Source organism: Sesamum indicum, linkage group LG5, assembly GCF_000512975.1.
Source record: "Sesamum indicum cultivar Zhongzhi No. 13 linkage group LG5, S_indicum_v1.0, whole genome shotgun sequence".
Taxonomy (NCBI): domain Eukaryota; kingdom Viridiplantae; phylum Streptophyta; class Magnoliopsida; order Lamiales; family Pedaliaceae; genus Sesamum; species Sesamum indicum.
Window position 1 is genome coordinate 13,500,088 of NC_026149.1, and position 14,814 is coordinate 13,514,901.

The following is a 14,814-nucleotide window of genomic DNA, read 5'->3' on the forward strand; positions in this document are numbered from 1 at the left end:
ATAATTTATTATTATCCAAAATAAAATATATGATATTGATTAATAATTATAATATATGATCAATTTACATTATAAAACTGATTAAATATTAAATATAAAATTAAATATATAAAGAATTCAAAATTAAAAATATATATAAAAACAATAAAAAATATTCACCAGCTCGCAACTGGCTCGCGAGCTGGTGAACACTTAAAACTGAGCTCGAGCTCGAGCTCGATAGGAGCTCGACTCGAGTTCGAATTTTTTGAGCTCGAGTCAAGCTCAAAGTCGAGCTGATTCGACTCATCTGCCACCCCTATTTAGACTAAATAAATCCAAAATCGATTTTTATAATAAATCATATTACATCTTTTACTCCATTTAATATATACACCACCATATGTATAAAGATTACGTCATTTATTTTATTTAAAAAAAACTTATGCACATGTATATATTAAAATGGAATAAAAGATACGACAAGATTCGGAATAGAAAATCCAATTGAAAATAAATCACCAATTTAAATACAATATTTGCTCGAGTAATATCAATGTTACTTATCTACGGTAACTATTTCCGTCTTCACCTAACAACACAGAAGAATTGTACAGAAACATATACATATTACACACATACGGCATTGCTTTTTCCAATTGCTCGACTCGTGCCAAAGCAGCAGGGATACGGACCAATGATGTGACGTGCTCATTGCTACTCCCTACCTCCCAGACATCAGATTTAAGAGGCCATGGTTTCCGTAGAAAGAGCCGATGTCCCAATCTTCAGTTGTAGACGAGAGAGTCATCAATGCAACAACGATCGATCTCATAGTTGGTCGAAGCTGAGGATTTTCATGAGTACAAACTCTGGCAAGCATTGCCATCTATAATCACAAAGAGAGTGTAAACGAAGAGAGTTGATATTTTGCATATTACTTTGCAATATCTTCATATTTTTGTAATGAAAATAAATTGTTTAAAAAAACCTGCAAATTTAGTTATGGTGAAAGTTAGGACTATTTGAAAATAAAAGTGAAAAGTGGAAAAAGTCGAAGTTCTTGTGTTTTGGTAAAGAAACTTGATACTTGCAATTTGACTAATAAGTTGCCAAAGTTGGTATGTGATAAACTTGTAGAATTTGGTTTAAATGAGCTTAAAATAAGCTATTCTAAAATATAAATTGTAAATAAACAACACTCTTTTCAACTTATTTTCACAAAAAAGCCTGATTAAGAGAAATACCGAACCTTTTGGACTGAGTCAAGGGGGTATTTATCTCCAAGTCTAGGGTCGACCAGTTTCCGCAGTTCTTCAGTTTGGTCAGGCTTACTGAGAACCTCTTCAAACTAGCAAGAGAAGTAGATCGCGTCAGGAGCATGTAAATAGCCAAATCCCATTTACGCAGACGAATTATTCACAAACACATTTTTGGATTTAATGTTCGTGTAAGTCGAAAACAATTTACCAAAGCGACAAGGCCCTTTGAGTCTGCAGCGGAGTTATTTCCCTTAACTATGGCTTCCTTGGCTGAAATCAATTCATAAAGAACAACACCAAAAGCATACACGTCTACTTTTGGAGAAACATCGCCGTATTGAGCATACCTGCAAGCAGAATTACAGTATTGGATTTGTGTCCAATTGCATTGCCCAACAGACCAAAAATTTCTCAGCAGAGGAAAATATTAGTTACTACTAATTGTCCTATTCTTGTGGACTATTAATTAATACTTTAAATAGCCATGATATGTCATCACTTTATGACTAGATTATATCCTTGAGTGGTGCGAGGAATAGATGTTTGAGAAAACAGAGCTAAGCTGGTTTGCGATTTACGCTCCATTAATTAGGTTGTAATTGTGCAGACAACTTAGACAAGTATCATGCAAAATTCAAATATACTCGCAAGACAAAGTAACCAAAATTGATGTCAGACACTACGCATGAAGATGAGCTAGCGGACTTACTCAGGGGGCATGTAACCAAATGTTCCCACAAGTCGGCCTGTTGGCAGCGAACTACTTCCAACCTCAGTCAGTTTTGTTAAACCAAAGTCTGCAACCTGCACAACAGATTCAGTTTGTTTTATGAAGAAATCTTCATGCTTGAGTATGAGATCCAGGCTTCAGTACAAACCTTCCCATGGAAATTCTTGTCTATCAATATATTTGCTGGTTTGATATCACGGTGGATGTAGACAGGAACAGTGTGCTCGTGGATATATTCAAGACCTCTTGCTGAATCAAGAGCAATTTGCACCCTAGTTGACCACGGCAGTGGTTCCCTGCCTGGAAAATTACTTCATATAACAAGCTATTTTTGTGAAAGCGCAGTTGTTGCATCACATTTATATATTTGAACAAGGCTCACCTGAACCTCGGAGGTGTTGACTTAAGTTTCCGTTCTCAATGTATTCGTATACAAGGAAGAGAGAGCCCTCAACACAATATCCTATCAAGCGCACCTGTACCCAAAGATATGGAAAAAGTTAGCAAGCAATTAATTTTTATTATATTCACTAACTGGAACAGAGTTGTTCTAGAACATTGAAATGCATGATGTAGAAAGCTGTTTCTTGGTAAAACATAATATGATTCTTTTCAGGATCAAAACTAATGTGGGACAACCTCGACACAGTTTGTTTAGATACAGATTTCCAGGCTTGCAATTTTACTGGTAGCAGACTCAAGGATGCAAAGAAAACTATAACCGGATTTGTTGAAGAGTTCAGGGGATAGAGGTAAGCTAATAATTCAATCATCATCATAGATACAAAATCCAACCAATATTGGGGTCATTTGAAAACCCTAGTTACAAATCCGTTCCTCAAATCCCATATTTCCACTCAAGTACAACCTAAATGAGTCTGAATTTGCTGAAGAATTAATATAATACCAGGTTGAGGTGGTGAACATTTGTCAAAACCTTCAGCTCAGCGAGAAATTCTTTACTGGCTTCCATATCCATTTTCTTAATTGCCGCTTTCTGCACAAAAATTTGTGAGGCAAATCTAATTATGATATTACAGAAACCCAATATCAAATATGCCTACCACAACCATGCGTACATAACAATTGCATGTTTTCACATAAAGACTGAGACCTGAATATAATTGGACCTAATCTTGCAATCTCATACTTCCTTTTTCAGCTAGGCAGATTGAAACTTTGCACTTACCTCACCTCTGAGCTCGGCATAGTAGACTGCACCAAATCCACCTTCACCAATCTTATTAGCAATACTGAAGTCATCAGTAGCACTTGCGAGTTCCTCATATGAGAACTCAACAGATTTGTCGACAGTAATGCCTGTAAGACCTGGAGATGCTCCATCCCGAGTACCAGCAGAATCTAGTGTTTTGATGTCTCCAGGAGCTAACCAAGAAATGAAAGACAAATAGCATGAGAAGATAACAGAAACATAATTACTGTGCAGCAAATCCATTCTACTGAACTGCAGTACAAATGTAGTGTTATTCATTTCCAGTGAAACTGATGAACAAATACAATAATATGTCCATATTATGCTTGGCCCATATTTATCAGCATCTAGCTTAAGAACAACATTCATTAAAGAAGTATCTACTGTTTAGTATACGTATTTGGCTCTAATGAGAATCACGTTTACTGGATGAATGTTCTCTTTAGAGTGTAAAACTCAATAAGATCAGTTCTTTCTTGTTTATGTGTTATTATCTGTGTGGAAGACGCCCCACTAAAGTGGAGTGTCGGAAGGACTGGTTTTTGGGAGACTACATACTTTCATATAATTATTCAGAAACACCTGATCAGTCACCCGGTCATTTAGACATCTGCAACATGCAACAAGTTGGTGAAATAAACCGGAAGGAATCCAGAAAGGAAACCCACATGAGAAAAAACGTGGCTGCCCATAAATGGCATATTTATTGATGCTTAACAAAAAGTTGCATCAAGTCTCTAATTTTCAAATTATTCTCAACCTACAGTGAAATGTAAGGTGTTCCAAGTAAGCTTGAACATCAAACAAAGGGAACCATAGAGAACTATGAAATGATTCAAAAAGTACCATGACCAACTTGTTGTAACTGATCTTCATGTACTGTTGAGAGCAATTGAATCTTCTCTTCCTTCTTTTTTCTTAGCAATCCTACATATAAACAACCTGCAAATAACAACACCCCAGCTATCCCAGCAACAGATATCCCGGCTATGGCTCCACCAGACAATCCTGAATTTGAGGGGTAGCACTTAGTTGGTAGAAGCATGTACAATTTCCAGGATGTATTTATTTTGTATCCATAGTGGAAATTTGGAAAACAAGAAATATAACATTAAAACCCATAGGAGGAGAAGGCCAGACCACCTTTGCTGCAAAAGGATCCAAAAAGGAAAAAGAATTGAGATAAGTATACAACTTTATACTATACTTACAAGCTGAACCACTCAATAAAGATGTGTAGCATCGTAAACCCATAGCTAAAAAGACATGCTACCTGTTGTTTAGAGGCCGAAAACTCCCGTTTTGGTCTGCATATAAATCAGGAGATTTTATTAGAGCAACATATAAATCAGTAGAGCCATGAGAATTACCATCAAGAAGTTCAAATCAAGGAGCATATACAAGATAATTAGGAAGAATGCCAGACTTTCCAGTGGTAAATATTCGACTAGATCAAGGAGTCCATGGAAAAACCAATCACTATGACCGAGCCTTCTAATAAATGGACCACTTTCATATAAAGCTCAGAGTCCTCATGCTTAATACTTGGACAGCACAAAGAAGATATAGATGACTTGTCATGGTTAAAGTGAAGCAATTTACCTCCTTGTTTAAGGAGGTAAAATTGTATCATTTCAAAACACACAATGGGGTAAAATTACTGCATTATAAAAACACAGGGAGGTAAATTGCCATTTTTTTTTCAATTGCTTATTCGCAATATTACAAGGGGGTTGCTTGCATTTTTCCCGTGTTTACTATTGGATGTTCCCAAATTATTATCTATATCTTGTAAACTATTTGATTAGTTTTTTTTATAACATTGGTTAATTGTATTTAGCTAGATATAGTATTTATTGATTAATTATTATTATTATTATCTTTTTGTAATTGATATTGCATCAAAACTCGTAGGGAATGTAATGTCATATAGTTAAAAGAGAGTAAATGTAATAAAACACTTACCATAAATTACAGTAGCAAAATAAGGAAAATAGTTGTTTTTTAGGTTTTTTGTTTCTTACGTATAGAGGAAGTAAGGGTATAGTTATTCTTGCATTTATCACATAATAGTAGATTGTTTCAAGTACAACTTCTAGTTTTATTTATAATAAAAGTAATATGATAAACAAATGACTGGTATGACTCATAAGACAATAATAATCTCAAATCACAAATTTCAAAAGATTATTTTATATTTGCTCTATAAATGATTGACAATAAATCAAATGATACTAGTAATGTTCATGATGCCGCTAGAGTGTAAGCTTTCAATGCATTTAGTATAGTGATTATTGGAGGAATCAATTAATTGACTGTCTCAATTATTCTCTTTATTAAATATATATATATATATGTTATATTTAGACAAAAATATATTTTTTGGTACCTCAACAATATCATTAAAAAGATTTTGGTACCCCGTGTTCCACAAGTTACTACCAGAGTTGGTCCCAATCATTATGTCTTCATCAAACGCTATGGAGATGTAAATACAAGGGAAAATAGACTCGATTTTGACACCAAAATCAAGTACATAGTGTTAGCGTTTGCCGAAAATAAGCTTAAAAGAGTGCTTTCTTAATCTACAGTTTATGCCTTTGAACCGCTTAAATTAAACTAATTTAAGTAAGTTGTTTTAACAATCACTCCAACTTCAATTTTTTTTTTTTTTAATTCTCAAATAATCTCAACTTCCATTGCACCTACAACTTATTTCCACTAAAAAAACACAACCCTTTGAGTTAATTTTTAAACAACAGCTATTCACAACTTTTCTAGGGACAACAGCCAAAGTATAGTCTACCAGCTATAATATAACAATCAAGAAAGAAAATATCATCAACATAACAAGAAAATTATGAAGAAAATGAATAAAGTTTCTCACCTCTAACCGGGATAAACACCAATCCACTGCCTGAACTGGAATTCGCCGTCGGATTGTACCTCCTCACCAAATCCGCACTCAAATTATTCGCCGCCGCCACCGACTCCAAGCTTTCCCCTATCCTCAAAGGATAAGTGACAAACAACCCATAATCCGGCGACACAGTCTTATCCCCACAGCTACAATTCACCGTCACGTTCAATGCCACACCTGTGTCCGGAATATTGAAGGCCGGGTATATGTTATTCTGCTGCAACCAGTCGACAGTCGTCAAATTCGAGTAGTAAGTACCCGCAATCAATCCATAAGTATCGCCGGGAGACGTCCTATAGGTGAAATCGTGGCCGAGAAACTCGCCGCCGCGGAGGCAGTCGCAGGTGAAGGGCACGTTTATACGCGTATCGGCGAGCACGCTGTCTCGGTTAGCGATTTGACGGTTGTTGTCGAGGATTGTTTGAATTGGGGTCTGCAGCATATCGGAAATGAAAGTCAGGTTCGACTCTTGCCACACATAGTAGGAGGCATACGCCAGGTCGCAGCCACGGCTGCAACGGCCATCGGCGGCGGAGAGTATTCCGATCAAGAATATTCCGATTAAGAGCTTCATCATGGTGTTGTGCTATGTACCATGATCATAAAAAATTTGAGGAAAAATCAAATTTGTATTTGATGTATCCGGAGATAATTTCTGACAGTTGACTTCAAAGGAGAATCTTCTCTTCTTGCTTTGATTTCTCTACAATAATTTAGATACAGATATTTCTTTATTATTCATCTGCCCCAAAACTTTTCATCTATTTTAATTTAGTCACAATTATTTACAAAAATACCAAAAACACCATCTATTTGCTCTCAATTTTCGCTCTCTTCTTCCCCCGAGAAAGTTAATTATAGTGTTAATTCCACCTAAACCCCTTCTGAAAATATTAAATTCTATTTTTTAAAAAAATTTAAAATTATATTTACATCTCCTTAAAAAATTCTCAATTTACAAGTGACGCATTCCATTAGTATCCATTCATACTCAACCCTTGACTTTCAATAATATATATATATATATAATATAAGATCATGCTTTTTTTCTAGTGTTCATTATTCCTAGTTATATATATATATATATATATATATATATATAATTTCATATTAATTGTACATGAAAAAAAAATTAAAACTTGCATGACTTATAATTTTGAAGGCTTTATTTTCGTAGAAAATCAGTTTTTGAGGACAAACGTGTTCGATGATGCTGCTAAAATGATTAATATAAATCGTGTTGCACGGTCCATTAGAAAGTGATAAATTACATCACCTAACATGCACGTTAAGGTAATGCTAATTAATTAAGTTTCGAAAATTATCAATTTCTTTTTATATTTTTGTTCAGTATTATATTTTTTATTCGAAATAAAAAAATAGTTATTGAAAACTATTATTACTCTTCTTAAAATTTTCAGTAAGTAAAACAAAAAAAAAAGTATAGTATAAAAATAATTAATATATGATGGACATGTTGGTAATATTAAAAGATTATTGAGGGTATATTTGTAACTTCACCCTAAGATAGACCATAAGGACCTATACTCCACAACACCATAAAATTTCATATCCCACTATAAATAGTCAAAATATTTTTTATTGCAGGTCTTTATCATTGATTTGACGTATCATATACCCCAAAATTTCTCTCACTAAGAAAAGAGCAAGACCTAGTGGTATTATTGTGTTGAGGTAATTTCCCATCAATCCCTTAGTAGAAACAACATCCACATCATTGGCGTCGTCTGTGGAAAAATATTACCCCAACACTGAGTATGCAAACTAGGTCTCAAGCCCGCGACGTCCATGAGGTGGACACTACCCGCGAAGCACAAATGATTGGAGCGAAACAAGACCCGCCTCATAAACAATCGCCACCTCGTTGGATATCCCCTTTACCTCATGAACAAGCTTCTATCAACGGGGAGAACCCCCCACCTCGTCAACAATCTCCACCCTCACCCTAGAGGAGAACACCCCCCCGAGGTTTCACCCTAAGAATCGATGGTACAGTTAACACAAGAAGCTTTGTTAGACTTGATTTGCGATGCATCCACTCTGGCAGCTACACATGCAGTAGCCCAATTTGTAGCACATCATCCCACGAATTCGCCCCTCCTTTCCCTCACAAAATTCGAAAATTATCCTCGATTCTAGAGGAAGAGGAGCAGAGGCAGGAAAAAGTGAACAACAGAATCTCTCGACTTGAGGTTAGAACCCCCCCCCCCCCCAATGAAGGCAACCTTTTGCCCCCCCACCGTCTAGGGGAACCGATGATCCTTATTTGCCATTGGTCATAGCCCCTCCAAGACGTAGCCTTTTCGCCCCCCCATCCTGGTCGAAGCACTTTCAGCAGGTGTTAAGGTATCAAATCTGTCGGAGTATGATGGAACAAGAGACCCATAAGACCATTTAGACAAATTTTATACCAAAATTGATTGGTATGATTTAAGTGACGCCGCTTACTACAAGGTATTCTGCACTACACTCTCCAAGCGCGCCCTGGCGTGGTTCAACCAACTGCCCCCTGAAACTATTTCTAGCCTCGAGCAGTTGACATAATATTTTATTTACATCATTTCTCCATGAATAAGAAAGTCCTGAAAACAACCGCATTCCTATTCACCATAGGCCAGAAGGAGAATGATCCCTTAAGAGACTATATGCAAAAATTTGTGGAGGCTAAACACGAAGTGCCCCATATCGAGCATGAGTTGTTGGCTAGCATCATTCAACAAAACTTGCTCCCCAGAAGATTCAAAGAGTTTATATCTAGAAAACCTCTAACACTTTGGAAGACTTACTCATGCGATCACAAGAATATATTACGATCGAGGAGTCCAATGCTTCGGACCCTTCCATTGCCGTCAAGAGGAAAGGCAAAGAGGAAGAGAAAGAACCGAAGAAGAACGAGGGACGCAAGCACTTACCTTTGGTGGGGTTCATGCTCTACACCCCCTTGAATGCTTCTAGAGGTGAAATATTAGTCGTATAGAGCAATAAGGGCTAATCAACCATGGTCAAGGAAGATAAAAAATAACTATAAGAGGCTCAAATCCGATAAATATTGCCGTTTTCACCGTGACAGAGGACTCACAAAAGAGGAATGCCATCATCTGAAAAATTAGATAAAGAAGCTGATTTAACACTGTTACTTGACAAAGTACGTAAATCAACATCTCGGAGGGGCAGCATTCGAATAAGGACTGAGTTGCCAACTGCAAGATTCAACTCTCACTCAGCCACTAAAGGATGACAAGTTCCCCACAGTAGGCGTTATCGCAGTGATCTCAAGAGACCAGCAGGGGGAGACTTGGCCAATGCGAGAAAGGCGCTAACTCGTACAACTAGGGAAAACCACGGGCAAACTCCCATGTAAGTCCATAATATTAGTTCAGACAAGTCAGAAGAAATTTCATTTGGCCCGTACGATATAGACCCTAGTAGAAATCAAAACAATGATGCTCTCATCATCTCGGCCACCTTCTCTAATTCTGGGTCAAGAAAGTGTTGGTAAACAATGGGAGTTCAGCAGATATTATATTCTATGATGCATACGTCCAACTAGGAATTGACAATGCTCAACTGCAAAGTGTCAACACCCCGCTTATGGGTTTTAGTGGTGGAATGATCGAGCCGTTGGGGGAGGTTGCATTGCCAATGTCCCTCGGGTCATACCCCTAGAGGTCTACCAAAATGGTCATGTTTCTCGTGGTCAAGGCCTCGTCCGCCTACAACATCATCTTAAGGAAGCCAAGTGTAAATCTTTTCCTAGCCATAACATCCACTATACATGAAACTTAAATTTTCCACTTCAGAAGGAATTGCTGAGGTCATAGGAGATGAATGGATAGCGAGAGAATGCTATGTAAACAGTTTGAGAGATCACGAGAAAAACTAGGGGGAGCCCACTTGCTGACAAAGGAACAAAGAGGATAGTCGACCCTGAACACGAGGTAGGGGACATCCTTGAAGACCCCTTGCGAAAATCGGAGAGAGGAGAGACGAAGCAGTTGAGGAATTGAAAGTAGTTAACCTCGCTTGTCAAGGAGAAGGCAAGGAAAGACAATAGAAATGGGCATGACGATGAACCTTCCATCTGCAAGTGTTTGATATAGTTCCTCAAAGAAAATAAAGAAGTGTTGGCATGAAACATGACGGACCTCCGTGAGATTTCACTTGATATCATTACCCACTGCTTTAATGTGAATCCGGATGCGAAACCAGCAAAATAAAAGAAAATGATGTTTGGAGCGGAAAGAACTTAGGCGATAAAGTAGGAGGTAGAAAAATTGCTTAAGGCCAAGTATGTGCGGCCAATGCAGTACCCCGAATGGCTGGCTAATGTGGTCTTAGTTCCGAAGCCGAACGGAAAATGGCACTTATGCATCAGCTCCATAGGTTTGAACAAGGCGTGCCCAAATATCCCTTCCCTCTCCTGCAGATCGACATGTTAGTCTATTCTACTTCCAGATTTGAGATGTCAAGTTTCTTAGACGCATATCAAGGGAATAACCAAATATCGCTAGCACCTGAAGACCAAGACAATGCTAGTTTTGTCAAGGATCAGGGGGTCTTTTGCTATAATGTTAAGCAGTTCGGCCTAAAAAATATGGGGGCGACATACCAGTGACTTGTCAATCACATGTTTCGAGACCAAATCTGCCGAAACATGGAGGTATATATAGATAACATGCTAGTTGAGAGTGGGAAAGTTCTTAGGATACTGAAGTCCTTTGACATGAAACTAAATCCTGTTAAGTACACCTTTGGGGTGCGAGTGGGAAAGTTCTTAGGATACATAATATCTGAGAGACGGATTGAGGCTAACCCTGAGAAAATTAGCATTATCATGGACATGCCACCACCCTATTCGATCAAAGATATGCAGAAACTCACAAGTAGATTGGCAGCTTTAAACCGATTTATCTCAAGGTCTGTAGATAAGGGCCTCCCATTTTTCAAGGTCATTCACGGAATGCAAAAGTTTGAGTGGACCAATGCCAGCCAAGAGGCATTCGATGTGTTAAAAGGGTACTTAGTCTCGCCGCCTTTGTTGATAAAGCCCAAGATGGGAGGATTTCTATACCTCTACTTGTCTATTTCGGAGAGTGGCGTTAGTTCGGTCTTAGTATGACAAGAGGGCAAAGGTAGAAACCAGGTTCTCTCAAATTGAGAAGTTAGTTCTCTCCCTAGTAGTTGCAGTAAGGAAATTGAGGCTTTATTTTCAGTCACATTAAATAATCGTATTGACAAACAGTCCCTTCAAGCAAGTCTTATACAATTCGGAGCTATTGGAAAAAATGGTCAAGTGGGCGATGGAATTAAGTGAATTCGATATCGAGTTCCCCCAAGATCAACAATTAGGCACAAATGCTAGTTGATTTCATTGTCGAGTTGGCACACAATGAGGCGAGCATCTCCGCACATGCTCGGAACTTGTATGTTGATGGATCGTCTGCAGTGGTGGGCAGTGAGGTAAGAATAGTTTCAGAGAGCTCTCAAGGAGGTAAGTTGGAGTACCCCACGTTAAATAATGAGGCGCTCTTAGCAGGACTTAACTCTGGCCATCGGAGCAAAAAAAATTGTCATTTACAATGACTCACAACTTGTAGTCAATCAAATCTAAAGCTCCTATGAGGCATGAGGGGAAAAATGGCCAGGTATCTCCTGAAAGTGAAAGACCTACTCGATAAATTTGAAAAGTCATCTTTAATACAAGTGTCAAGAGCAGACAACGCCATTGCCGATCAACTGGCTAAATTAGCAAGTTCAATGGTGGCGACCCGGAGTAGGAGAATCACCTTTCTCTCATCAGATAGGATCGTAGTGGAGCAACAAGTGGAAATTTTGACACGAACTTGCTGCCTCCGAGCTGGAAAAAGATATTGTGAAATTCATCATTAAAGGGGTCACACTCGAAAAACCAAGAGAGGCAAAAGCTTTACGAGTGAAAGTAGCTCGCTTCGTAATGACCGATTGGGAACTATACAATCGTGGCTTCTCACAACTTTTCTTGAAATACGTAACTCCCGGGAGTGAAACTACGTCTTGCGGGAAACACATGAAGGAATTTGTGGAAACCGCCTCGAGGAAGAAGCCTTAGTAGGAAAAGTTGTGATACAAGGCTTCTTTTGGCCAACAATGCTCCAAGATGTCCATGAGATGGTAAAATGTTGTCGCGCATGTCAAGAGCATGCAAACATCAATCTCCAACCAATTGCACTAATGCAACCCCTCGAGAGCCCTTGTCTATTCGATCAATGGGGTATGGACTTAGTTGGGCCATTCCAGCAAGTCGCAGGACAAAGGAAGTTCTTGATTTTCGCCATCGACTACTTCACAAAGTGGGTAGAAGTTGAACCCCTGGCCAAAATAATACAAAAATAAGTGATTAAGTTTCTTTGGAAGAATATTGTGTGCCTTTTTGGCATCCCTCGCGCTTTAGTATCCCATAATGGGGCCCAATTCTCAGGAAAGAAACTCAAGGAATGGTGCAAGAGATTAGGGATCAAACAACTCTTCTCTTCAGTTAGTAACCTGCAAGCAAATGGTCAAATCGAAGTCACCAACTAGATGATCCTCCAACACCTGAAGACTAGGTTGGGTTCGGCCAAGGGAGCTTGGGTGGACGAGCTTCCCAACGTTTTGTGGGCATACCGAACGAAGCTAAGGACTGCCACTGGGTAATCTCCTTTTACTCTCTCATATAGGATGGAAGCCATGGCAGCGGAAAATATCTGAGAGCTCAGCTGGCGAGTAAAACACTATGACCCAACCTCCAGTGTACAAGGCTTGATGATTGGCTTGGATTTCATGGACGAGGCAAAAGTCAAGCCAGGAAACTTTTCAAGTGAGGAATTTGGTGTTGAGGAAAGCCCTTACAAAGTTGTGGAGATCATTAATGAGGGAGCCTACAAGCTGCAACAATTGGACGATAGGAATATTCCCCCTACACATGGAACGTTGCAAATCTCAAGAAGTCTTATTCTTAAGTTCATATAGTAGAAGAAATTTCCCCCTTTTTGTCTGTTACACTTGCGATGGGAGGGATAGAATAGGAGGTTAACTTTCCGTTCCCTTACCTTTTACTTTGAATTTTTTCGTTTTTACATCCCTTAGGAACTTTGTAAGTTTGTAACAACTCTCAAGTAATGAAGTTAATTTCTCCATTGTAGTTTCAAATTTATTTGACATCAAGGTCTCTGAGGTTACACGAGGTCCTTAGAGGCAATCTTTAGTTGCCCTGGGACCCCATAAAGGAACCCCCCCCTGCCCCGAGATCCTCAACAATATTGGTCCGGAAAACTTTGCGCCCCTTGAGGTTGGTAAAAGACCAACTTTAGGACCTAAGCAAAACCACTCCTTGAGGCAACGGGTGTCAAAACTAAACCCAGTACGACCAACTACATAAGATCTAAATAATGTTGATTACATAACAAAACATCCAAATGCATAACCAACTACATGGAAAAATATTAAAATACATAGCAGATCACATGTTGGGAAAAGCTGACTGAAATACTACATAAGCCATGGTCATTCATAAAAAGTCTAGACGCTACACAAAATAATCTAAGTAATGGGCAGAAACGTAATTTATGAAACACCTACATACTATGAAAAACAACTACGCATCGCCCGTCCCCATGGTCTTGGGGGCTCCATCGCGAGCCGCTTCCTCCTCTTCTTCTGACAGATTCAGGTCAAAAAGACTAATATCCTCCTTAGTGACTTGTCCTTTCTCGCGGAAGGCTCGATGGAAGGTACAACGACATGATTGAATCGCATCCTCATAGATAGGAGTAGTCCTATCAGCCACAATAGTCTCGAACTCATTAGAAGCCTGGAATTTGGAGATTGCCTCATTTCTCGTCTTGTTGATGAAAGCAATGCCAGATGCAGATAGGCCTGTGAACGAATCGAGCTCGACACTGCATTATCGAGCTCGAGCTCAAACTCGAGCCGATGAGCTCAACTTAGTTTTAGTATAGGTTTCTTCATTAGCAGAATGCCTTTCTCATTGTTGAAGAACTATGAACTGAAAATGACTAACAAAAACAAACAATCCAGAAAGAACACCAGTTCATATTTAGCTCAAATATGTAGAACCACACAGAACTAATAGAACAAAATCCACATTTTGCATATCACAAGAAACCAAATCTCGTAAAAATTGGGTGTGGGACAAGTTTATTTATCATTCAACAACAGACATTTCTTTGACTTTCTGCAATAGAAAACCCTTCTCTTGAAATTTCTTCCTTTCCCATCATTGAGTGTGGTGAACAATATCCATCAATTCAATCACAAAACAAAAAACAAGAAAGCCATTCGCAAAGCAGAAGAAGCAGAATTTGCAACCAAAAAAAAAATTGACAATCCTGTTACTTGAGAGAGAGAGAGAGAGCAGAAAATCACTTACCCTATTCTGGGGTTGGGGTTGTCGTTGAAATGGATGTTGGTAGAGTCTTAAACCCTTAACAGAGAGTGCGAAGAGGTTTATCCACAAGATGGAATGGAGCATTTCTCACTTTACTACCTCAACTTTTCAATTTTCTGAAAAGGTCCCTCAACTTTCAGAACAAAAAAAATAAGGCTTACTTATTTTTCTATAAGTCATTAGATCATAATAATCCTTAACCATTGATGCAATATTAATCATGCATGCAATGCATACTTTTTGAGCATGAGAGCAAGGGATGCC

At 38.5% G+C, this 14,814-nt stretch overlaps 1 protein-coding gene across 1 annotated transcript; it reads right to left on the reverse strand.

Annotated features, from left to right (window-relative positions):
* On the reverse strand, positions 467-6,793 carry LOC105162620 (lysM domain receptor-like kinase 3). The gene is made up of 12 exons (XM_011080694.2): positions 6,072-6,793; positions 4,458-4,491; positions 4,328-4,332; positions 4,031-4,192; positions 3,161-3,357; positions 2,879-2,968; positions 2,354-2,447; positions 2,120-2,271; positions 1,951-2,045; positions 1,450-1,588; positions 1,232-1,330; positions 467-868 (listed from the first exon to the last, which is right to left on the reverse strand). The coding sequence occupies exons 1-12, from the start codon at positions 6,679-6,681 to the stop codon at positions 704-706; spliced, it is 1,842 nt and encodes a 613-aa protein (XP_011078996.1). The 5' UTR covers positions 6,682-6,793; the 3' UTR covers positions 467-703.

Coding starts and splice junctions, on each gene's coding strand:
- LOC105162620 (XM_011080694.2), bottom strand. CDS start 6,681: ATGATGAAGCTCTTAATCGGAATATTCTTGATCGGAATACTCTCCGCC. Junction 2,448..2,878: donor ATGTTCACCACCTCAACCTG/GTATTATATTAA, acceptor CTTTGGGTACAG/GTGCGCTTGATAGGATATTG. Junction 2,272..2,353: donor TCAACACCTCCGAGGTTCAG/GTGAGCCTTGTT, acceptor GTAATTTTCCAG/GCAGGGAACCACTGCCGTGG.